Source organism: Sander vitreus, chromosome 13, assembly GCF_031162955.1.
Source record: "Sander vitreus isolate 19-12246 chromosome 13, sanVit1, whole genome shotgun sequence".
Classification (NCBI taxonomy): domain Eukaryota; kingdom Metazoa; phylum Chordata; class Actinopteri; order Perciformes; family Percidae; genus Sander; species Sander vitreus.
In genome coordinates, this window is record NC_135867.1 from 24,381,449 (window position 1) to 24,407,952 (window position 26,504).

The following is a 26,504-nucleotide window of genomic DNA, read 5'->3' on the forward strand; positions in this document are numbered from 1 at the left end:
CCCAGCTTTGCATGTTGTCTCTGCCTCACTTATCTTCTTTGTCTTTCGGAATGAAAATGAGCCTTGTATAGTTCTCATTTGCATTCACTATGCTTCTCCATAATGTATAATACAAGTACCTTTACACTGTTTGAAACTGTGATGCTGTCTGGGAGTGTTTTCACTTTGTTAAGGTACAGCTGCTGTTTGTAGACACAAGCTAAGGTGGTGTTTTTGTGAACCGACTTGATTCTGTTGAAATTGTAGTTTCTCACTAAAAGCAGTTTTGGGAATGAGACGTCTGCAGGTGCATAAGACCATCAGGAATCATTTATTATGGCACAATATGTCACAACCTTGACCAACTTTGATGTTGTTCTCAGCAGAAACTCATCACCATTGTGACTGGGTGGGGAAGTCACTGATGTTCCAACTCTTCCAGATTTCACAAGTTTTTGTTTCAGGCCGTGGTTGTATGTTTTGTCTTTCTCAGAGTGTGATAGAAGCTTATCTGAGAAACGTGGATTAGCTACAAGGTTACATCAGTGTTGTTATGGAGGCAGGTAAGCCTGCAGTAAAGCAGAGCAGGTCATAAGTCACCCTGAAAAACATTAGTTGACCCAAACAAAATCCCATGCTCTTATCAGTAAGACACTGAAAACACTGCTCACATCTATTTCCAAACAGCAAGTAACTTTGCTCTGAAGTCACACTTAATCTTATCAGCCGGCATGATGGGCAAGGTCTTGTGATACAGGTTTCCCCCCTTTTTATTGCTCATTAGCCATAATTATGTGAGAGCTGCCTCTTTGGCCTTTTTTTGGCAGTATAATTGATTATGGCTGAGGAATATGTGTGCTGCAGCCAGCGCTAGCAAATCTGCACTGAGTCTATGATCTCTGGTTCCTGGGTTGTTTATGTAGTGCTCATGCTATCTACAGCCAATGTGGTTCAAAGCCATTTCACACAAAAGCCGCCAGAGTGGAAAGGCACAGACATGCAAAGATTAACTCCCACATTACTTCCTTCAGTATTTCTTTGATTAGACCTCAGTGGATTATTATGCTGCTTATATAAAGTCTTCATTTCATACTGGCCTATTTGAAATGATTACACCAGTTTTGTTTCAGAAAATGCCTGAAGTTTCAAGTGATAAACATTTGGGCTGAGTAACCAATTTTCCACAGCAAACTCAGAAAGCCACAGGCAGACTTCCACTCCTGCAGCATCTGCCTTTTAAATTGAGTTTTATTCATTTTTTGTGTGCTTTTCACCAGAATTGCCACACTGAGGGTTACAGAAATAATTTTCAGTGTTTCCTCAGGGGGGACAAAAAAAAAAGCTATACTTCCATTTTTTTCTTCTTTTTTTGCTGCGGCGCGAACAGGGGTGAGCACAAAAGGGAGACAAACGGCTCAGTATCAGCCGTGATTTCCTGAATAGCACAGTGGGAGCGCGGGGAGTTGGGGTGCATGCAGCAGATCGGCGTTGCCCTGAAACAGCAGCCATGCTGTGAGGGAGATGGCTTTTCTCTGTGACAGTCCGACTGTGAGCCACGGGTCTGCAATTGAAACAGGGGGAGGAGGGAATGCAGCCTTTACACATTCAAGGCCCTTGTTGCCTTACTGGGCATGTCTGCTGCTGCGGCGAGGCAGAGGGAAAAAAGCAGCAATGGCTAAACAGAGCTGCAGATAATTCTGTTGAAAATACAGTGGCGCTATTTCCTGCTGTTTGTGAATTCATCAGGCCCCTTGCTCTGCCACTAGTGATTTCTAAATGTATGCAGCTGTAATGTACATGTGCAAACTCTGTGTAGAGTTATGGATGGCTGTGCAGACAGATTGTTTGCTCTGGGCTCCTATGGTCCTGGAGGGTGGGATCTGCCAGCCTCATCTTACATTGTTTTCCACATAAGCTTTATTGAGTTCCCAATTACAATGCTGGTCCTTGTGTCTTGGGCTCACCTCTGCTGCTGTATTGACCTTGCATTTCTGCTGTTGTGTATTCAGGTCCTGCAGACCTGTTAGGCAGGCAGACAGCGAGGCAGACGGACTCCCTCCTTCAGCCCGGCTCCTGCAAGACCCTGCTTAACAGGCATCAGGCTGACACACTTAACACTTGGGAGTGGAGAGCGGCCTTTAGCTCTCATCGCAGCTGACGTAGTATTAGGCACACAGACCAGGCTGGACTGCTGCTGCTGCTGTATTAGCCCTTTCTGGATTGGCTTTTCCTCAGTCTGACACTAATGTTCAACGAGAAAGGTTCTTTTGGGTTTTAATGGAATGGGTAGAAATAAGCTGCATGCTGTACATGGACAGCCGTCTGCTGCTGCTGTTTTCCCAGAGCTCGCCTGGCTGTCTAAACAACAGAGGACGAGGCACAGAGGAGGCACTTGCAGTAGGTGGAGCTCTTGTGTTGGATGTTGGAGCTTGATGATTCACCTGCTCGTGAAGGACACGACACAGCTGTGTGTGTGTGTGTGTGTGTGTGTGTGTGTGTGTGTGTGCGCGTGTACATCCCTTTTAGATAGCATTTATGCAAAATGCAAAGATAGCACATAACAAGAGATTTACAAGCCCTCTGTATAGACACACATGCCCTCATATAAACACATAAAACACATTTTCAGTGTAGAGCTAATTGACAGCTCTTGATGGGCTGTACAACACTGCCAACTGTTCGTGTTTACATTGGACCTGTTAGAAATTGTAATGGGACTCTTATGTTTTCAACTGGTAATAGGTGTGTGTGTGTGTGTGTGTGTGTGTGTGTGTGTGTGTACGCGAGTATACACAAGCTTTATTTACTGCCTGAAACCACACACTGCCTTTCCCTCACCGCGTCCTGACACCTCTGTGCACTGGAATAAGCGTCTCCCCCACAATTCCTGGCTGCTCGGCCTGTTTTCCCTCCCCCTTCTGCTCTCCCTCCCTCCTCCTCCTCGCTCTCTTTTCCCCTTGCGCCATCTCCTCCCCGCAATCTACCGCAGGCCCTCCATCTCTCCGGCCTGTCAGCGTGCTTTTTCATTTGGCTTGTTGCTACAGGGGGCTCGACGCTGGCAGATTACAACTCGGCAGCCAGTCATTTTCGATTTATCAGAGCCCCCCCCCTCAGCCGGCCACACTCACCACCATCAATCCAGACACATCCCAACCTTCCGTTCCCTCCCACCTTCCATAGCTCTTCTTTCGATCAGCGCAGAAGATTTTGCTCACAAGCCCTGAGACAAAAAAAGAAATATTGTGGCAGTGGAAGCATTTAAGTTAGAGAGGCAGCTAGAGCTGTATTATTACTTAGGCCTCTGTCACTGGTGATGACCCGGGAGAGAGGAGAATATCGATCGCGTGTCACTCAAGGCATTCAGCAGATTGCATTGACAAAGCTTGTCGGGCCCTTTAATAGCAAGGTTAGCAGCCTTGGCTGGGACCCAGGAGAAAACTCTAACTGTGCCCTATTTCATGGTGGCTTTTAACCATTCCCTGGGTTCAGAGTGTGGATTGATAACAGTAAGGAAGTAATTTTACTCTCATAATTGCCTTCCTGTGGTTGACATTTGTGGCCCTCAGTGCCTGTAAAAGTGCCTTTCCAAGAACAGGAGAAAGAGGGTCAGCATTGTCTGGCTGCTTTTTGTGACAGAAAATAGCTTCATGTGAACAACGATATGGTACACTTAACAAAACATGTTGGAGGAAAAGAGAAAAAAAGGGGTGTACAAGTGTGATTTATGAGTTGAAGGAAGTCCATTACTCGCTACAGGAAGCCCAGACCAAAACACAAACAGAGTAAGGGCACGGCTTGCAAAGAGGGTCATGGAGTAACTCTTTTGCTCTGCCAAGATCGCTGATAGCTGCTGAAAACACTACTTGTCAGAGGAGGAAAAAACTGACAAGATTTCGATCTCACTTTAATTTTCAACATAAATAAGAGCACTAAACCACCTAAATAGTCTCTCTTTAAACCAAGTGATGTGGAACTAGGCTGAAATGTAACAGGTCCCCTGTGTGTTGTAATATGCCTTACACACATGTGGGGAAGCTATTTCTACAAGCAGCGTCGTCATTGCTGGATGCTGTCAGGGCTGGCGTGGCAGAGAGCTATTCTCAGTGCAGTGTAGGCCTGAATCATAGCGCTGGAACACATCTGACTTCTTTTATTTCCACAGTAAAGCTGGGAGATTGGATAAAGAAATCAGTGTTTATTTTCCACAGTTGGAGTTATGAGAAGTTTAATAAAAAATAGTAAGATGACAATGTTCCATCTTGTGTAAAACTATCATTCATTGAACTACTGTTACAAGTATGTGCCCGAGCTACTGCTGCTGCACAGAGGCTTTTAAAGTAGCTACAACTTTCCAAAGTTATTCAAACTTTATGTTATTAAGTGTTGTTGCTGAAACAGTTTTCCAGCTAAAAAAACGTATGTAGATATTTCTCCCATAATTGTGAAATGTCCTTTTTCGAGGCCTAAAGTGTAAATTTTCTAATCCTTCTGTTCGCTCCATGCTCCTTCAACCAATCCACATCACCCACTTGAGTTTTGATTTTGCCCTTCAGTTTAATAAAGGTAGTGTATAGTTAATTCCAAATTTAACTTAATTTTCTCTCTCCTCCTCAACTAGTGACACTTCAATCAGAAGTTGATTAGCGAAGGTTCTTAAGGTTGCTAGCTTTCTTTGTAGAAAACTTGTTTGTCATTATCTTTGCCAGCACTGATTATATTATGATTATGACATCTAAGTGCATGTGCCCAATTACAGATGCAGTTTCTGGCCAGCTTGGTTATTTAGGTTTGAAAATGGGGAGGAAATTCTCCACCAGTAGTAAAGTTAATGTTCATGCCAGTATACTGTGCAGTAATGATGACTGTGTGGTACAAGTAAGAGCAAACTGCGTTATTAGTGTGACAGTAGTCTGCAAAGCCACATTGATAAATGTTAACGGGAGTATTTGAAACATTAATATAATGCACAGCACAACATTACTGTAGCAATCGTGTTAAGGTCATCATCCCAAAATTTATTTCCTATCTACTTCCAATATTTCGTTTTTTGTATGTTCAATTTTACACATAATGACACCACTTTGTATATTCTACTTTTTAAGCTCAGTAATATATATACGGAGTAAATCTGAACTCTGAAGGGAGAATTATTGGGCAGTTTATAGTTCAGACTGTGCCCAAAACAGATAGTAACAGAAATCAAACGTTTTTTTGACTAATTCTTTAACAACACAATCACATTTAAAAAGACATATTCTAAATTATTAAGGGAAAATGGAACCTGAAAAGTAAATTATTAACAGAGAATATTGAATGACGTAGTGTAATTTAGTGGTTTTATTTTCAGTTGTTTCATTGTGGGTTAGGGGTCTATTGAAAATATTTCACTCTTTCCCAACTGTGTTTGGATCATTCACATGTGCTCAACTCATAACAACAGTATTCCCAACATCACATGAAGGCACCACTGAGACAATGCAGAGAGTTCAGAGCCTGTCTGCTGAGGGACCTGCCCTTTATGGCCAGCTGCATTTTAATGACCAGTCAGATGAAAGGGAGTCAAGTACACCGTCAATGTGGTTCCACTAAAATGTTAATGGACAATATTCTGCCACCATCATGGCTTTGTGTAACATCTTGCATCAAAAAAGTACAGTATGATGTTGTTGTATTATATGTGAGTCGCGTTTTGTCTCTGCAGTCCTGATTATTTCAATTACAGTCATATTGTTTGTAGAGATGTTCCGATACTGATCTGTATCGGTACTGTACTGTGGTATCGGTATCGGGAAGTACTGGAGTTTATGCACCGATCCGATACCACGTAATAAAGCCCTAAAGAAAATCTACGTTAAAGTAGTTTTTCTTTTTCCGTTACAACTGACTGTCAAACTGGATAATAAAAGAAAGTTCTGTGGTATTCATTGTTTGTGTTTGTTCATGTTTCACAAAGAGTTTAACCTGAGCCAGACCAACAAAGATAGAAATCATATCACATCCATACAGGGATAGTAGTATACTATACATATTATTATGTTAAAACATAATAAAATATATGACACACTGGTATCGGCCGATACGCAAGTTCAGGTATCGGAATCGGTATCGGGAAGCAAAAAATGGTATCGGACCATCTCTAATTGTTTCGCTGTAGTTTTGTTGTCCTTGGCTTTGTGCTGTGTTCCATTACCAGTCTGTTAGAGCAGCCAGAGCAGATGTTTTCTAGCATACTCGTCACGAAGCAGGCAAACTCAGGCTGCTATTAATATGGTGGGAGCGTAGCACTGTCTTGTTTTATGACTTGATAATGGCCAATGTGAATTTCAGGAAGGTGGCTAAATGAGGACGTTTACAGCAGGGATTAGTGATAACAGCACCGGCCCCGGGCGGACACCCTGGGTCAGCCAAATAGTAAATGTATATCCTGCCATCAGATTTTACAGCCCCCTCTAATCCCCTGAATAGCAGTGCAGATGGAGCCAAATGCAGGTGAGATGCTATCTTGTTGGTTTACACCAGCATGCAAGCCACAGCACAGTGGTACACAGATAGGCAGTCTGTTAACTCAATGGAAATATCCACCTGCTGACCAGAGATCAGCTTAGAACCTGCACTTTTGACGTCCACCGGGTTATTAACCACTAATTGGATGAGTACCCATTGCAGTAATGCAAACAGTTGATCACAATAAGCTTGAAGTTATGAACATTGGTATTCACAGGAAAGGTGACTGGTATGAGTGAATGATGTTTCCCAAAATGAACAGAAATGATTATTAGCACATGTAACCTTTAAATGTTAACATACGTACATTAGTCAGTTAGTACAGCATGTGTCTGATTTGCTACAATTGGCACTAATGTGCGTGAAATGCAATCCCAGTCATTCTTGTGTTGTTCCAGAGTGGTTGTAAATTAATTTAAATCACATGTTTATGGAGTGGCCTTTTTCTTTTAAGGATTTAAGTGGAATGTTTTTTAATTAATCTCAATTAGTTGACATGTTTTCTAGCTTTATGTACTGCATTACTTTCCAGCCAGTAGTGCTTCCACGCCTCAGGGTTAGCATAATGACATAGCTTTGACCTATTTAGGTTGTCTCTCTTTAATAGCCACAGTGGGGCTACAGTGCTCTGCCATTTTACACGTGTGTATCTTTTCCCTCCTTCTGAAAGGCTCTGGTTATGCATTTTCCCTTTTTTCTGCAGCTGCGTGTTTCATACAGAGCACTCTGATGATGTTCCTGTAACATAAAAAAGCCCTCTTTCCTTAAAGTAGAAGCGTTTGTCTATCATATTACCACCACACATGAGCCACACACAAGGCTTGACCCAGTGTTAAGTGTCTGCGCTAAATTTCATTGCTTCCATCTACTGGAAGGCCTGCCAATATACTGGCAGTGAATTCCTGGAGGAAAATAAATGGCAATAAAAAAGAGAAATGATAGCCCCTGCAAGCCGATAGGAGAGGGCTCTTTCTCTTCTGTCTTTTTTTTTTTTTTCCATACCTCTCTTTATTGAGGCTGCCCAGCTCAGGGAGCTGCGATTTGGCACACTAACTGTGGCTTTAGTTGGATGGGTCCCTGAAAGCCAATATTGAAGTAATGACTCAGTAGCACAGATTGAAGAACTGGGGAATCATGTAATTAATTGCACGCAAATTTCTTTGATGAGTAGTTATTTGGTGATGAGCGCTCAACTGGGCAGCTAGAGGGGTCTTTTTTACCTCCCCCCAGCCACAGCACCCTCCTCCCTCCATTTCCCAATGCATTCTGGGAATGAATCGAGTAACAGTATTCTCTAGGTCTGCTTTTTGCCCGCTGCACATGGGGAATGTTGGAGCTCAGGAAATTGGAGGTGCGTAAAGTGTGCAGGAAGGTTATTTTACTGCCACGCGGGGCTACTATAACAAGATGTTCAGATATGATCTGAGAAAGTAGAGGTCTCCCGCTGCTCTTATATTCTCCCCCCCACCACCGCACACTATTTCTCCACCTGCTCAGTTCATTATTAAATCTGGGAATTGTCCCCATAACTCAATCCACCAGACTACAGCATTATATGACCATTTGTGAGAAGGGAGATGGGTGATTGCGACGCAGGGCAGAGGATGGATGTTAAAAGCATATTGATTTGTCTGTAATGTCGTCATAGATCAGAGATTTATGGCAATATATAAATGCAGCCACAAGCTCTAGTAGCCTCCAGCCTGCGGTGGAGGAAATGGAGTCCTTAGGATGACTGATGAGATCAAGACAGTGCTCTCAACCACGTTTACTCCCCTCCTCTCATCCCCCCTTCCTCCCTCGAGCCTCCATTTCCCACTCCTCCTCTCAGGATGCTCTCACCCTGCGGCAGCTGTGATTAGTCCTTCATGGCTCCATATCTTTGCTTTGGCTTCACATTCCAGCACAGAGTCTAGGAAAGCCTCCTCTGTGGCCTGAGAGTGGTCAGAGTAGGTGCATTCAGCCTCACTGATCTCACCCCACGCTAGAAATATTTTGTCTGACAAGGTCGCCAGAGATCACTGCCGCTCAATTATGCTAGAGGATTGAAAGGAAATGGAGCTTCTTCATGGTTACATAACTAGGTACTAATACAGACTGCTCCACTGGCTGCGAGTGACATCTTATCCACAGGCAAACAGTAGTTTAAGGATAAACATGCCTAGTATTTTTAATATGTAATTTAGGCACAACAAAGATAAAAAGGTTATTTTCACTTAGTCATTTAGTCATAACAAAGATAAAAAGGTTATTTCCACACTGTATGATGACCGTGACTTCTTTGACACACATAGAGCTAACAGTAAACAAATCTGGGGCAATGGAAGCCAAGTGCTGATGCTCAGTGACAGGCTGTGAGCTAGGGTGGCAGAGGGGGTTATGGGTGACGACAGGGCAAGGGGGGGCTCCTGTCTGTGGCAGTTAAAGCAGCTGGGCCTCAGAGCCAAGCACTGGGTCAGTGCCTGGCCACGCCGTTGGGCTCGCCCACACAGCCACTGTCAAAAGATGACATAGGGCACGTGGTCGCCCCCTCACATCCCCTGACCAACCGTCAGCTCCTCTTTTTACATACGAGTCTCGTCAGATAAAGCCGGCTGCGTTAAACAAGCCCAGCACTTTCCAACTGCTGCTGTCAGCCAGCCCACGGTGGTTTTACAAGATGGGCTCACTGTGAGGCTGATGTGATATAGAGGCTGGTATAGACATAATTAGCGATGCTTAATGTGGTCTAATGTTTGGTAATGGCGTCTCCTAAGGATATACGAGAGCGCCTGTATAAAGTCTAAAGAAATTCTTCAAGTTGTTCATTTTAACTGCTGAGTCGTGAAGCTCCCCAGCACTTTAATAGCCCTGGTATATAGACCTCTGAAGGTAGCATAAAGGAAATATTCAAAGTGTAGTCAGTGGAAACCAAGGGGATTTGACAGTGCCGCAGGAAATAGACAATTTATTATCAGCAACACAGCCTAGGTAGTGGATTATCTATAAAACTTTCATGGTCCTCCCTTAGTGGCAAGCAGCCATACAACTTCCCAAATGAGGGACTTGTTAATTTACTTGTTAAAGCAAATTAAAAATTTATAAGCGCTTTTAGGTAAATGAGATCCTCTTTCATTGCTGCCCTAGTGGGATTCTCTCTGCCAGATCCTGAGAGGACAGGTTAGCTGTTCTCAAAGCCGCAGAAGAACAATAAAAGCCGTTAAATTGTTCCCGTTTTTATTACCGCCGAGCTCCGCAGCTGCTGTTGTGCGTAACTAAGGGAAACCAGGAGCTGATGGCTATCCCACTGAGGCCGGTACAGAAAACTGAGCCCAGTTCTCTCTCTGTCTTTTTTTCTTTTTGTGGGATGAGGGATGGGGGCTAGGGGTGGAGTTGCTGGGGCAGGCCGGTTGTGTATGGCTCTGTTTAAAAAGGCCTTTGTGGTTAGAAATGTTAGCAGGCCTACTTTTGTGCTTGATTGCATGGAGTCTGTAGTGCGGCCCTTGAGAATAGGTCAATACACTTGTAAAATTCCACTGTGGCAACGGTGAGCACTTTTCAGTTAGTGAGAAAATAATTGACTCCACATGTTCAAGACAATGTTGTAATAGCTTTTTGAGCGTACTTTTCAGGGGAACAGTGTTAAATGAGATATTTCATAATTCTTCACTGCACTCTGATCTGGGAATGTCCTGTAGTGTGCACTGTGAACTCTGAATCCTGTTTTATTGCCACGCCGCTGCCAACAAACAACAATACTGAAATTAAAACATTACATATTGATTTAGTCTTTGTAATGACATGTTTTGTAGTATAAAGACTGGCATCTTGTAGGTATTTATGAGGCATACGTGACATTCAACAGCAACTTTGCTATTTCATTTGGCAGCTCCAATAATGCTACTGAGGTTTTTCTGTAAAGACACTTGTTTATTTCAGCCAGACTTTCAATAGACATGTTGAAAAGCAAGGTCCTTCTGCTATAACCTCTTGTACGTTAGGACTGATTGAAATTCCGGAGTGTGGAGAGTGTATTATTGAATAAACAGTAGGTTCTATTAGAAGAACCTAGCTTTTTGGTCAAGGCTCGTCAAGAAATGACAAGACACAATATTGGAAATCCATACTATGGTAGACCTTTGAAGAGGAAGTCATTTACAGCTTATTTGCTTCTATATTATCTATTCAGATAGTCAAGTCAGGTTTATTTATATAGCACATTTCATTCATAGGCAATAAATAGGCAAAAATCATGCACGACAAAAACATACAAGATAACATATAAGATAAGGAGTTATTACATATATGGAAGCATTTCAGATAAGATAAAAACAAGGTAAAAAAAAAAAGAGAAAATAGTATTACACTAAAAATGGAATAAGATAAGTATGTATGATATATGTATTATTATTATTTAAAAAAAGAATAATAATTAGGGTTGTCAAACGATTAATTTTTGTTAATCGCGATTAATCACTGAAATTCTATAGTTAATCGTGATTAATCGCATATTTTAATCACTTGATTAAAATTCTATTATTTAGCATTTCAGAACAGTTTTTAAGTACATATTAACAATTGAAAGCAATTGTTACCAGTGTATCTTGATTGGGAATCAAATGAATGCAAAGAAAGAATGATTATTATGATTATGATATGAACTTGATTTTAAGATTTGTAATTATTTATTTACTGTAAACAAAAGAAAAATGTGTGAATCTGTCATTATTGCACAATTCCTCCAAGTACCTAACTAAAAAACTACAAATCCCTATCCTTACTAGAGTCAATATAGTGTTTAGTAACTCCTAAATAATGTTGATTACTCACTGACGTCCAGTGATCACCGGTTAATGAGACAGCGTTTGCAGCACTTTGCAGCTGTTCCAGTTGGGCTGCTTTCTCCGTGTCATACAGGCTGTGTATCCGTGAAAACTACTGTCTCCCCTCGACGGCAACGAGACAGGTCAGAACATGCCAACCGTAGTACGTCTTTAAGACCCGAGTCCTCTACGATGCTGACAGGTCTGCAGTTAGTTGCCACCCGTTTCGCAAGAGCTGTAGTCATTTTTGGGGATTTGGTTTCATCCACAGGTCGCCAAGTGGCATGCCAGTCAATGCTACAATTAACTGACAACATAAGTTCTACAAGTTACAGTTCTTAAGGACGCACACACGGACGTGACAGCACCGTTTCTTTTTTCCTTTCTCTCAATTTTTCCGCCGTGTGTCGCGCGTACCCGCTCGCGGTGTGAACTGTACTACTATGCTTAGCTCCATAGGTGGTAGCTCAAGCTTGGCGTGCTTCAGTGATATTTTAATTTGGCTTTACACAATGTGCATATGGCTTTCGACTTGTCTCACGAGCCGTCCGGGAGTTTTGGAAAATAAAAGCGCCATTCAGGATTTCATTGCTGCTGTCTTTCTCCGTCATGCCTGCAGCATCCAGCAGCAGGATGTGTTACGAGGAAGTAGCAGCTTGATGATAAATAACGGTGCTGCAAAGGGTCAAAATAGTAGCCTGTTAGGCACGACGCTAAAGCAGTGAAGTGTAAAATAAATTAATAAATGCCGGCATGCGATTAATGCGACTAAAAAAAAATTAATCGCATCGCTCGGCCCTATAATCGCATCACGATTAGCAGCGTTAACGCTGACAGCCTAATAATAATGATAAAAATATTGATTCTATGATCAAACATTTACCCGTTAACCACACAGGCGTTTTACTAAACTAAAAAGCTTATGAGAAAAGATATGTTTTGTTTTTAGTCTGCTTTTAAAAGAAATACTGTTGTTCATGTGGTAGAGAATTCCAGAGAGTAGAAGCCTAATGACTGAAGGCACCATAAGCTGATTTAGAATGGATTCTAGGTATAGTGAGAGACCTTCACTCAATGATCTATAGGGAGGGTGAGCTATCTTCTCTGGCTGTTGACATGTTTTATTCTTCCAGATAATACGGTTGCTTTGATTAGCTATGTTAGACAGTTGAGACAATGCGGCTCTGTTGTGTATTCACACCCTTAAAGGTGCTCTAAGCAATGTTGAGCAATGGTGATGTCACTTCTTGTTGACATTGAAGTATTGTCATTGAATAAACAGTAGGTTCTATTAGAAGAACCTAGCTTTTTGGTCAAGGCTCGTCAAGAAATGACAAGACACAATATTGGAAATCCATACTATGGTAGACCTTTGAAGAGGAAGTCATTTACAGCTTATTTGCTTCTATATTATCTATTCAGATAGTCAAGTCAGGTTTATTTATATAGCACATTTCATTCATAGGCAATAAATAGGCAAAAATCATGCACGACAAAAACATACACGATAACATAAGATAAGGAGTTATTACATATATGGAAGCATTTCAGATAAGATAAAAACAAGGTAAAAAAAAAAAGAGAAAATAGTATTACACTAAAAATGGAATAAGATAAGTATGTATGATATATGTATTATTATTATTTAAAAAAAGAATAATAATTAGGGTTGTCAAACGATTAATTTTTGTTAATCGCGATTAATCACTGAAATTCTATAGTTAATCGTGATTAATCGCATATTTTAATCACTTGATTAAAATTCTATTATTTAGCATTTCAGAACAGTTTTTAAGTACATATTAACAATTGAAAGCAATTGTTACCAGTGTATCTTGATTGGGAATCAAATGAATGCAAAGAAAGAATGATTATTATGATTATGATATGAACTTGATTTTAAGATTTGTAATTATTTATTTACTGTAAACAAAAGAAAAATGTGTGAATCTGTCATTATTGCACAATTCCTCCAAGTACCTAACTAAAAAACTACAAATCCCTATCCTTACTAGAGTCAATATAGTGTTTAGTAACTCCTAAATAATGTTGATTACTCACTGACGTCCAGTGATCACCGGTTAATGAGACAGCGTTTGCAGCACTTTGCAGCTGTTCCAGTTTAGCTGCTTTCTCCGTGTCATACAGGCTGTGTATCCGTGAAAACTACTGTCTCCCTCGACGGCAACGAGACAGGTCAGAACATGCCAACCGTAGTACGTCTTTAAGACCCGAGTCCTCTACGATGCTGACAGGTCTGCAGTTAGTTGCCACCCGTTTCGCAAGAGCTGTAGTCATTTTTGGGGATTTGGTTTCATCCACAGGTCGCCAAGTGGCATGCCAGTCAATGCTACAATTAACTGACAACATAAGTTCTACAAGTTACAGTTCTTAAGGACGCACACACGGACGTGACAGCACCGTTTCTTTTTTCCTTTCTCTCAATTTTTCCGCCGTGTGTCGCGCGTACCCGCTCGCGGTGTGAACTGTACTACTATGCTTAGCTCCGTAGGTGGTAGCTCAAGCTTGACGTGCTTCAGTGATATTTTAATTTGGCTTTACACAATGTGCATATGGCTTTCGACTTGTCTACGAGCCGTCCGGGAGTTTTGGAAAATAAAAAGCGCCATTCAGGATTTCATTGCTGCTGTCTTTCTCCGTCATGCCTGCAGCATCCAGCAGCAGGATGTGTTACGAGGAAGTAGCAGCTTGATGATAAGTAACGGTGCTGCAAAGGGTCAAAATAGTAGCCTGTTAGGCACGACGCAAAGCCGAGTGAAGTGTAAAATAAATTAATAAATGCCGGCATGCGATTAATGCGACTAAAAAAAAATTAATCGCATCGCGTCGGCCCTTAATCGCATCACGATTAACGCGTTAACGCTGACAGCCCTAATAATAATGATAAAAATATTGATTCTATGATCAAACATTTACCCGTTAACCACACAGACGTTTTACTAAACTAAAAGCTTATGAGAAAAGATATGTTTTGTTTTAGTCTGCTTTTAAAAGAAGATACTGTTGTTCATGTGGTAGAGAATTCCAGAGAGTAGAAGCCTAATGACTGAAGGCACCATAAGCTGATTTAGAATGGATTCTAGGTATAGTGAGGAGACCTTCACTCAATGATCTATAGGGAGGGTGAGCTATCTTCTCTGGCTGTTGACATGTTTTATTCTTCCAGATAATACGGTTGCTTTGATTAGCTATGTTAGACAGTTGAGACAATGCGGCTCTGTTGTGTATTCACACCCTTAAAGGTGCTCTAAGCAATGTTGAGCAATGGTGATGTCACTTCTTGTTGACGTTCGAAGTATTGTCAAACAAAACGAGGCTAGCTCGCTCCTCATCCCGTCCCCTCTCCCTCCCTTCCGTGCTTCCTGAAACAATCACGAATGCGCATTGTGGAAGTAACGCTGCTGCGGTGATGGCTCAACTCCTTCTTGTCGGTTATTGACTGGAACACTGTTTATGTTTGGTGGTGCAGGTTGGCCCAGTTTGTTTTTGTTGCCGTTTGTGGAGCCTGGGCTGTCTACAGAGACCGCGTTTTTTTTACAGTGTGTTCAGGGGACAGGCAGCTCGTGGATACTCAGGAGATGTTTGCTGTATGTGACAAAATATGTTGTAGCCTAAAAAACGCGTGACATCGCTTAGAGCATGTTTAATAAGGGCTGCCCTTAACTAAAACACATTATGATTTGTCTTGTGTTGTCTTGAGCCTCGTCTCAAAATCTGCAGCTTATTAGACCAAGCATATCTCTGAATTCATATATCCTGGGGAATTTACAGGACTGACTTATGACAAAAAGACAAAACATAAAGAGGATGTGCTTTAAAATTCCTCCACTTGCTCGTACATAAATGCACTAAATAACTGGTGGATAAATCCAAGTGTTCAGTGATAGTACTACTGCAGTAATATTTGCATGTAAATGCTGACACTTGTAGCTATCAAGTAAAAACTCTTGTCTCCACAGACAATATAACACTTCATCTACTTTTCACTCAGTTATGAGTATTTCTTGAAACTCAGACATTACTGACTCATTAAGGGTTTGAGGATGTTCAGTTGTCAGCACTGGACTATCCAAATAAAGTATGGCAGGAACAGTTTGAATAGTTGCAAGTAACATAAGTACAAGCGTTTATGTTTTTTTTTTTTTAAAAGAATGAATTATAAGAAATGTTAAATAATTTCTCATACTTGCGGGATGAACTGTTTCATGCTGAGTTTTGGGCTGCTTTTTTCTGAAGCCTCATGCTGACTGCTGATTGAAAACAGTTGTTGATTCTCTACTTCAGTAAATTCAGACTGGTAAGAGAGACAAGAAAAAAAATGTCATCCCTTAACACAGAACAGATTGCAGGAAAACAAGACCTCACTGTGTGGGAATTGATGGCAGATGCACTTACTAGTAGTTTAAATGTTTCATTAGATGCTAATGTCTCGCTGTGTCTTTAATTGTTGTGAAATTAGCCTCTGGAATATTCAAACCATCTGTCTGTTATCTTCCTACAGGGCCAGTTCTTACCCAGGCTGTGCTGATACAGTGAGGTCATTAAATAAATGTATCCGTATGCCTCAACCTGCATCTTAATTAATGTCTTTATGCTATTGCATTAGTACGCACCAGTCTGTGGCATCTAAACACACACAAACACATGCACGCACACACACACACACACACACACACACACACACACACACACACACACACACACATCTCATCTCCTTGCCTTAGATCTCGGCTGAATGCAATGCTCTGGGTTTCATTACAGGAAACTGAAGCTGGGTTTAAAAGGCTATAAAAATATAGAGAATGACTTGCACGCTGTAACAAGTTGGAGTGATCAGATCAGCGTTGCTATAGCAGAGGTCACAGAGACTGCCCCCTCCTCCCTGCACCCACACACATAGGCTTCTCGTTTAGATTTATTATCAGACAGCAGGCCATTAAATTTCAACTTCACTTTTTGATGGCACTGACCACTAGCATTGCCTCAATTTGCTTAAGACATCCATTAATCACGCCATAAAAAGAAATGAATCCATCATCTGTACCTCAGAAAGGGAAGAGCGGATGAAAAAACCCATCTCTGAAGTAATTTAAGGGAGCTCAAGGGGAAATTAAAGGGAACAAGCTGAGGGATACGTTTTCAAATAGCTGTGTAATCAGGTCCCGAGCTATGTAATAGCCCTGAAAGATGAGCTACTCTTTATTGGAATGTCTTTATTAGACATGTTCTTCAGACATTACACAGATTTAAATTTGTGCAAGATTTCGGATTTCATGGAGTACTTTCCCACTGATAAGCCAGGATACAGACAGTGGGATTATGTGGTTTCACTACTGATTAATAAAAGACAAATCTCTACATTTATCCCACACGTGCCTGATTATGTTATTTTTAGCTAACATGAGTTTGGTTTTGGGCTGAAAATATGTGAGCAGCAGCTTTCAGTAAGGTCTGCCTTTTTTTTCATAAATGCATGAATATGCTCCCGTGCGCTGCCCGGTGTTGTCGGCAGGGACACAGGCTGGTTCATAAATATTATAGGTCAACATGTTTTGACGAAGGAGCCACAGACCGGGGCGTAAACAGCGTCCCTCGTCTTTTCTTCAAGGATCAGTTCACTGGCCAGTGTGGATGAGATATTATTCCCTTTTCTCTCCAAAAATATGTAAACTCCCTTCAGACGAACTGGCATTTACCAGAAAAATTTAGAAAAAGTGCCCCTGGTTTTTGTGGGAATAAAACGTGTTGGATGTAATTAATGCTATCACAGCGCAGGGCATTGGTGTGCGTGTGTCTGTGCATGTGCCACATTTGGTTCTTGCATGCTCTTGTCTCAGCATAGACACGCACTGATGCACACATGTACACACACGTGCACCCACGGAGTCAAACAGGCCCATCAGGCATTCCCAGTGCTCAAACTCTCTTATCACATTCAGCACTCTGGCCAATCCACCCGCCTTCCACCCATCATGCAATTCTCCCAAGGAATAGGATTCCTTTCACACCCCTAATGGCTACAGAAAAGGGAACATTTTAATTTTAATTACCCGCTCAACTCAAGGGTTCTTTTGGTATTCCCACACCTTGTGCCCTTTCATCGCTCTAAATGATGGCAGATACCTGAAATGAGAATACTGAAGGAGAGGTTAAAAAAAACATGTACTGTATATCTTCCCTCCAGAGCAGGAGAGGTAGGGGAAAGGAGAGTGCCATCATCTTCTAGTCCAAGTCCTTTGTGTGTGCAGCACCACGCTCTGCTTTTCCTATTAGTTGGCAGAGCAGCCAGTTACTGCACTGTCCCATGTCTGGTCTGGAAGGAGCAGCATGGGAGCTTCAGAGGACATCAATCACAGACTTGGGCAAGGAGTACACACCCCACCTCCTTCCACTCGGCTCCGCACTCCCAAGAGTCTTTTATTGTTCTACAGATTTTGAAGGGCCTCAGATGCTCTCGGATTGGCACATCTTCCTCTTTATTCTTGTCATTTTGCTGCATCTCGAACAGAGTGTATAAAGGATGACACTTGCTGAGCTCCTGCTGTCTCGGCATGTGGTGTCTGCTTGGAAAGGCTCCATTTGAAGGTTCTGAAGAGGTCTTTGTCCCTGTTCTCTATTTCGTGGGCTGAGAGGAGTTTCATACTGCGAGATCAGATGGCGTCTATCATTGGCAAGCGGAGTGATGGTCGCTGAATAGGCTCAGAAACATGACAGATTTACAGAGACAGCGCCGCAGCTCCTGCCAGTTTTCACATATTCATGAGGCGATTTCTGTGGGACGCCTTCCCTAGCCAGCGATATCCATGTAAAGCTCTAAACTGCAGTGTTAACAGTTTTGCTTCATGTTGTTAACCCTTGGTCTCCTTGTGTGTTGTGTTTGGCAGCTGAAGCCAGGGCAGAACAACTGTAAGGACAGCGACAGCGAGAGTGTAAGTGGAGAGTCCAAGCCTTCCATCAGGAGCAGCTCCAGAGGCAGGCTGACAGATGTGAGTACATTAACATGCAAGATCACTACCTGACAGCTCATACTTCACAGGACCTATTTCAACCTTAAAGCTAATTTAATATTCATAAATCAGAGGTCATTACCAGTTTGTACTTTTGTATTTAGTTTACCTAGCACATGGGTTCAGCATTTCAAAGAGACAAAAAACAAAGACGACAAGATTGGACAAAACTAGTATTTCAGCAGTACTTTAAGGTGCCCTGGGGAGTTCTTGCAAAAAACATTATTGCTTGTGTCGCGTCACCTGCATGCACATGTGTGCACATGTGTCCTTGTACGCGTGCACGTACAAACAAAACAGGGACCCACTCATAGAAAATATGCTCCATAGTGCTACCAGAGGTCAAAAACTCCACAGGTTACCTTTAACAACCATTCTTATACGAAGATATCAGAAAGACATAAGAGTTGTGGCAGCTGACTCCTTATAGTTAACAACCCAGTAACTTCTGGACATGAGTGATATGTAAAGGTTAGAGAGGAAGTATTACAAGTGGTAAAAGTTCTACTGTTTGGTACAAATGTTACATATTTCATTGCTTTAAAACAAATTATTTAAAAGTGATCGTGCTATAGTTTACATGAGGAAATAAAGAAAATTTACTAATTTATCATCAAAATAATCTCCTGGAGTTCTTTAGTTTCATTGCTTGCAACATTTGCCTTAACAAGAAACAGTTTGATGTGGACACTTCCTACTTACACGTAACAGTACAAGCCTTTTAGAGCTGTTCTACACTATATAGCTAGAGAATCAGGTTGGTAGTCCAAATTAGTGCATGTTCTTTCAGCAATAAAATAAAAAAATGATATAAATAATAAATTGTACTCCAGTTTCATAATTCAAGAGTCATCATGTACCATGTATATGTGGCCTTGCACCTTCGGTATCCCACAGACAAAAGGTAAGTTGTAAATGTGATGTAATCAATTTTGTCAAAATTTCTTTTGGTGTTGAACCGATACAATTCAGCACACACACACACACACACACACACACACACACACACACACACACACACTTTTTCTCTCTCTCTCCCAGAGGCTCTTTATGACTGGTATAAAAAGGCACTACTTACCCAGGTCCTTGTTGCTTGTGGAAGAGCTGAAGGCAAGCATTAACTGACAGAAGAAAGAGCGGCTATGTGTCCCCGCACCCTGTGACATATTCCAAGATGTAAAATGAGCAGGCTCGAGGGACCTTGCTGCCAGACGCCCAGCCCTTGCTCTTTGATTTGTGTGGAGAATCCACAGTGAAGCAGTCAGATATCTGGCCATAATTAAAGCTGTCAGCGTGGAAGCGAGCTAGTCTTTGAGAAAGACACAGCCGAACAACTGAAGCAAAACTGATTCTGCGTGTAGCTTTACGATTCTTGACTGGGCATGAAATGAAATAAGTAATTTGATGTTGACAACAGAAATTGAAATGATACTCGCTGATTTCTGTCTGTACTGCACTGGGTTTACTGTGCAGCAGTATACCAAGACAAATGTTGCTGAAATGATGAAGGTTTGACATTTAACCTATGCATGGATGCTTCACTGTCATACAGGATGATAAGCCTTCAATTTGTCATCTGTTGGGCCATGATCTCTTAACGTTAACCAAATGCTACTACTACAACATGGGTATAATGCAACAATGCATTATGAAAAACAGTATAATTATATTTAATGGTTCATGCTTAATGTGTGAGAAACGGGTTTCGGTTTTATCTAAATTTGATTACCATGGTCGAATAATTCAAGTGTTATTCTGTTTGTTTTTTACAAAAAATTGTAGAATATTGCAAGTCATGTATCAGCATTATGTTGATCGCCTTCAGGCAGTTGGAACAACTATCTTTGGTGCTGCAGAGCAGATTTTGATAAAGGGGTTACATTTGGTTGCTAAACTGAGCTTGATATTGTTATCTTAAAGGGACATGCAAGAATTCATCCGTTTGCATGTAACTATTCTGAAATGTGTTTTAGAGGCCTTTTGAAGTTTCTTTAATCAGTTTGAAATTTCATGATCCTTTGTCTGAATTGGCAATGGTATAATCTGCCTTAGCCCTAGCCAACCATTTCCCTCCATTTAGATTACATCGCTTTGATGATTTGGACTCTTTGCACACTAATGAAACCTGTTTAAACAGTTACATCATGTTATGGTCTGCCCCTATTACTCTCACCATAACTGTTGCTTATTTTGGTTTTAATATTGTCTGTGAAATCAGTCCCTCAAAGGAATAGAATTTACAGCACCAGCCAATGTGTTTACTTTGAGTCATTCTATAAAAATGTCAGGTTTCCCTTAAGCAGAAACTCTCTACGTTCCCCACTCCCGACTTGTTCTCAGGAAGCATCTATCGCCACTTCTCTAATCACATTCACCTGAGCTGGCATTTCAGCCACTCAGAACACTCTGGAGGATAGAAGGAACAGCAGCCCTGGTTCCAACTGCTTTGTCTGGTCAAGACACCCCACAGGAGACTGAGCATGTCTTCAGAAGAGCTGCTGGAAGCTGAGCAGCATGAAGACAGACTTTTTAGACCCCCATGTCACCTTAGATGGTCACAATGTGTAAGGCTTCGTCTCAGGTCCCCACAAGTGTCTTAACAAGTCCCCTCTAGCCGTGCTGTAAAAACCCACTTCACACATCGCAAGAGGTGCAAGTCGTAGCTTTTGTAGCAGAGGTCTGTTCCTCAAACTGAAAGGAGGGGGAACAAGAACATGGAGAGAGTATAAAAAGAAAAAAACAGTTTTGCTTGGCACTAAGATTCTTTGGGTTTTGTTTATTTTACTGTTGTACTTGTTCCAGATGAAGGTAGATGTACAGTATCTCACAAAAGTAAGTACACCCCTCACATTTAGTATTTTAGTATTTTTAATGGGACAACACTGAAAAAATTACACTTTGCTACAATGTAAAGTATTAAGTGTACAGCTTGTATAACAGTGTAAATGTGCTGTCCCCTCAAAATAACTCAACACACAGCCATTAATGTCTAAACCATAGAGGCAGGCAGATGTTTATTTTTAAAGGCCAGTTATTTCATGGATCCAGGATACTATGCATCCTGATAAAGTTCCCTTGGCCTTTGGAATTAAAATAGCCCCCCCACATCATCACATCCCCTTCACCATACCTAGAGATTGGCATGGGGTACTTTCCATAAAATCATCTCTCAATGCAAATCAAACCAGCTTAGGCTAACTGAAATAAAACCAGATCAGGATGCATAGTATCCTGGATCCATGAAATAACTGGCCTTTAAAAATAAACATCTGCCTGCCTCTATGGGAATTTAACATAGGGGTGTACTCACTTTTGTTGCCAGCGGTTTAGACATTAATGGCTGTGTGTTGAGTTATTTTGAGGAGACAGCACATTTACACTGTTATATAAGCTGTACACTTAATACTTTACATTGTGTAATTTCAAAGTGTAATTTCTTCAGTGTTGTCCCATTAAAAGATATAATGAAATATTTACTAAAATGTGAGGGGTGTACTCACTTTTGTGAGATACTGTATGTCCAGGGGTCTCAATTATAAACGTGGCGTACGCACAAAATGGGGCTGAAAATGTGCGTACACCACTTCCCACGCAAAGGTTGTGATTTATAAAAAACAAACTTGACAGGAGAATGTGCGGTCCTCCACGCAAACTCTGACCCATGCGTACGCACATTTTGGAGACAAAATAGGAATTGACAATGCAGATGGTGAGGTGGTGAACTGAAGTCAGACTGCAGAAAGTAAATAGGAATAACAATTACTTGTAATATTTTCACGCACACTTTTTCACTCCATATTATCCACGTTATCATGAAGATTAAATCCAGCAGTGTTATTTGCACTTGTACTGAGTGATAATTGTTACATAAACACCTCCAACTCAAATCTTAAATAAAAATTAGTTCTTAATGTTTAATTGGCGCAGTCTCACCGTCACATTGTCTGCTACGGAGCGTAGGAGGAGGGGATGGCCCAACTGCATGGAATACATGATTTTACATTTAAATACCCTAGCATTAGATAACGGCAGAACACAGTGTAGCCTAAATAACTAAATATATGTCTTTAATACTGCGCATATATCATCAAATGTCAAAGTCTGGAAATACAGCCATTAAGCTCTCACGCAAACGTTACACTTAACGTCCTCGTTATCGGTCAAAACTTTAATACTGTCCGTGACAAAACCTGCATGAAGAAAAGTGTGTGTGCCTATTACACTTTCCTTCGTCTTCAGATTGTATCTCGGGGTGGGGTGGGGGATATACCACTAGTTAATGCTGTGATTTTGGCAAGGTGTAACATATAAATGCTGCGGTGACCCCCGAGCGTAATGCTGCATGATGGTACTGCTGGCCCTGCAGGAGGACTACGCTAATGGAAGAATCAGGAGAAAGAGAGACTTCAGGGACCATGACGATGACTGGCTAATATGCCGATTTAAATTCCCTAAAGCTGAGCTCTTGGATCTATGTAGTACTGAATTGGGTCCAGTAGAGAGGGCAACGCACCGGAACCGTGCCATCCCGGTCCAAATACAGGTCCTCGCCACTCTGGGGGAAACCGGCTGTTTTCCAATCTTCAACTTTATCACTAAGGCTTGTTTGGATATAATATATAGTTTTGTTAAATCTTATTATATACGTCTGGTATATCGAAGCTGTCCCTGAGTGCCGTAATGCCTGCTGTTTTGGACATATTAAGACATGTAGTTATAGATCAGATTTCCCTACACTGTGCAAGAACAGACCAAAATTATAACTCAATTTGCAGCAATTCCTGAACGTCAGAGAAGTTTTTTTGCTTTTTCTCCGCCAGTCATCATGACTCAGTGTCACAACTGCCAGTGTCATTCATATACTGATCAGCATTCATGGGGTGTTTTGCATTGACTATTTATGGTTAAAAAATCGTCAGTAATCTCTGATTTATAAAGAAACATTGCTTACAGGTGTGGGTACACATGGTTTTATAAATCTGACTTTTTTTTGCGTACGCCATTTTGAGCTTTTGGGCATACGTACACTTATAGTATAAGGATCCTACGCACAGTTTTATAAATGAGACCCCTGGTGATTTATGAAAGCCTGTAGCTTTTTCTCTGCGATGGAGGTCAATGTGCTCATTCCACTCAAATGTTCAAAGTGTTGTGATTGTAACATTGCACAATACCTGGACTGCTTGTGTGGTTCAGCTGCACAGATGCTCCCTCACAGTGCAAAAACAAAGAAAAAAAAAGCTAAATGTAAGTCACTGGTTAGTACCAGGGAGCGGTGTGAGACAGGAGCTACCTTTGACCCAAACTGTTCGTTAGACTCAACAGTTTGCTAATGGTATTTGCTGTAGCACTCCCTTCCCCTCACGGAGCACGGAGCACCACGCTCCGATGAAGCAGATGAACTGAGTTTGCCGACCTGGCACTAGCTGGAAGGGAGAAAGAGGCCAGAGGAGGTTAGGCCTGGCAGCCTCCTCTCTCCCGCTCGCCTTCCCTCCTCACTCCGTCCTGCCAGCTCATTAAGGTCTACAAATGGCACATCAGCTCGGCTGTCTTTGCCTCAACCCCAAACCCCAGCTAAATTGGCAGGCTTAGCCGCATTTGCTCTGAAGCGCCGGGTTCCCTTTTGGGTTTGTTTGAAGCCGACATTGTAGCCATCCCCACCTCCCCCGCCCCACCCCTTCAGTCTGGGTGGCAGGCAGCAGTCCTGAGCAGAGGGAGTCTGCTGGATCAGGGAGGGCACGGAGCTTGGGATGAATCACTCCCGTTTAGTCTCTGCGGCAAGGGGTGAAATGCCATCATTACCCGGCTGCCTATCAAATAAATTGGCAATTACGGGCCTGGGATTGCAAGTAAACAGCATGTTACTCCTTTTTTTCCACCCAAGGCTCTTGATGTGAGGCGGGTGCATTAGAGAGAAGCTCTGGAGTACTGGGTCAGAGCCCGCCAGTCAGTGTTGGCCAGCCTGATGAGAGGCACAAGAGGCAGACTATAATGAATGCACCCCTATATTTCAGTGGGCATTTTAATCATAAGCCAAAGCTTCCTGTTGTATTCTGCTTTAGCTGTTCTACTGAGTACATTCTGCCAGTTGAATTGAAACAGATGCAATGCTGTCTAATGTTTTTGGACAACACCTTCATATAGTACATTGTGTGGAATACCCCCCTGTAACATCGGGTAATGGTTTGTGTGTTGGCCTGGTTAGACAGATTGTAACATTATTATTAATACTAGCACTTTATTGGTGTTAGTCCAGACAGTTTTGCATGCTGTTTTTTTCAGATTGAAATGAAAATGTGAAAATTGTGGGTTCCTGAAATCCATACTTGTGTGTCCTGGCTCCTCTCACAAGAGAAGGTTTTCTTGCGGTGAGGTCTTGGAAAGTTGTTTTGTAATGAAACATCTGGAAGTGATATTGTTAAAAGTCAAGCACATCGTCTTCCTGTGCTTTTGAAGCGGTTTCAGCCCAAACACAGCTAAAGTCTCTCTTATGGCTGGTAAAACTGCACTCAGTTATTACTGGCTTTCCGCTGAAAACATGACAGCCTATTCAGAATCCTGTGTGCATGTGGTGAAACCATTTCAAATACTCAAATTACAGCTTTTGGAAACCGATTAATGTCATAAAGTATATTTGTTGTTGTAAAAATCACTATTATGATTAAATGTGCTGGAGCATACCAAGAGTGCACATAATGTTTTGTCCTTGACCTCCGAGTACAGTCTTTTCCGTAAGCTTCTTGTCTGAACTGAATCTCACTGTCCAAGTGAACTGCTTATGTAATCCCACCTCCTCAGTACATTCTCCAATTATTTCCTGACACTCTGATGTAAATGAGGTCGCAGTCTCCCTACATGTCCAGATATGCTGGCCAATTTGCTCCAACATAGAACTTGTAATTGCTTGCATCAATTATCCGTCTCTTTCTCTCTCTGCCTTTCAATCATTTGAAATGTTTCCTATTAGAGACAAGCATTTAGATATGGAAGTAGGAATGCTGTACGTATAATTAGCTCATTATCATTGCATCGTACTGCTGAGGCTCCAGTGTGTGCATAGTGACAGTGTGAAATGAGCAGCAGATGCAGTGCGGGGATACTTGATAGTCTTTTTGACTGTTTAATGGGCTTTCGGCAGTGATGTAAATAAGTCAGGACAGATTAAAGGACTAAAGACAATACAGATATAGTACAGTATTTAGTATCCTATACTGGTGTTCAGATGTACATAGCAGGGACAGAATGGCAGTCAACTGGTTAACCCTACAAAACTACACATCATATAGACAAAAAGCAGATGACTGCATGCATGTAATAGCTGAAGGTAGTTTTACCAGCTTTTGATCTAATACTTTAAACAATGAAGAGGCCAGCTGAGGAGTCCTGAGAGATCAAATTGACTGGTATCTAATAGGAGAAGTAAGTGTGTTTTACCGCTAAAATCTCAAAATCATCCACTTCTGTGATCATACATGAACCCATTTAAAGCACAAGGTTTTGACAGGATGACTCACTCTTTGATTCATGCCATCTGGCGTTCCTATTAATTCATAAGGAACACCTGGTACGCATAGTAGAACATTTTCTTCCCACTAGCTACCTTAACTTTATCTCAATTTCCTGTGTGCTGAAGAGATCATGTCCACAATATTTCCACCTTATTTTTTCTCATTCATTATGCCAGGTTCTGTTGTTCACTGCACAGTCAGCTTGCCAGAGGATCCAGAGACGAGATCACTTGAATTGCCTACACCTTCGACTCTAAATCAACCTGATGAATAGGCTGTCTCCTAGGAAGTGGCCAGACATGCTTATTACCACCTCTGGCACTCCAAATCAAGCCCCCTTTTCTCTCTTTTATTTCTCTTTCCCATTTTCTCTTACATCGCCTGCAGTCGGATGTCAGAGACAGATTGTGACACTTTGTGACATGGCAGTCGGGCAAAATTATGCTGCGCCTCCATTGCCCTGCCAGTACCCCAACAGCCGGATGTCCGTCAGGGGCCTGTGAGACGTCCTCCTGGACGGCTTGTCTCTACAACTGCTTGGGGCACGCCTTGCGCTCTATCTACGTTCACAAGTGTTTAACTCAGACTCGGCTGCATCTCCTCTCCAGAAATCTAATTAGAATGAGAGAAGCACAGTGTGATTGTGTGCAGTGACCTCTGAGCAGCCCCCAGGTTGAGAATAC

At 41.8% G+C, this 26,504-nt stretch overlaps 1 protein-coding gene across 1 annotated transcript in view; it reads left to right on the forward strand.

Moving 5' to 3' along the window:
• Positions 1-26,504, forward strand: part of auts2a (activator of transcription and developmental regulator AUTS2 a) — a 346,500-nt gene that overhangs the window by 141,464 nt on the left and 178,532 nt on the right. The window contains exon 4 of the mRNA XM_078265538.1: positions 18,191-18,292. Coding sequence (XP_078121664.1) covers positions 18,191-18,292 — 102 coding nt within the window. The remainder of the gene's footprint in view (positions 1-18,190; positions 18,293-26,504) is intronic.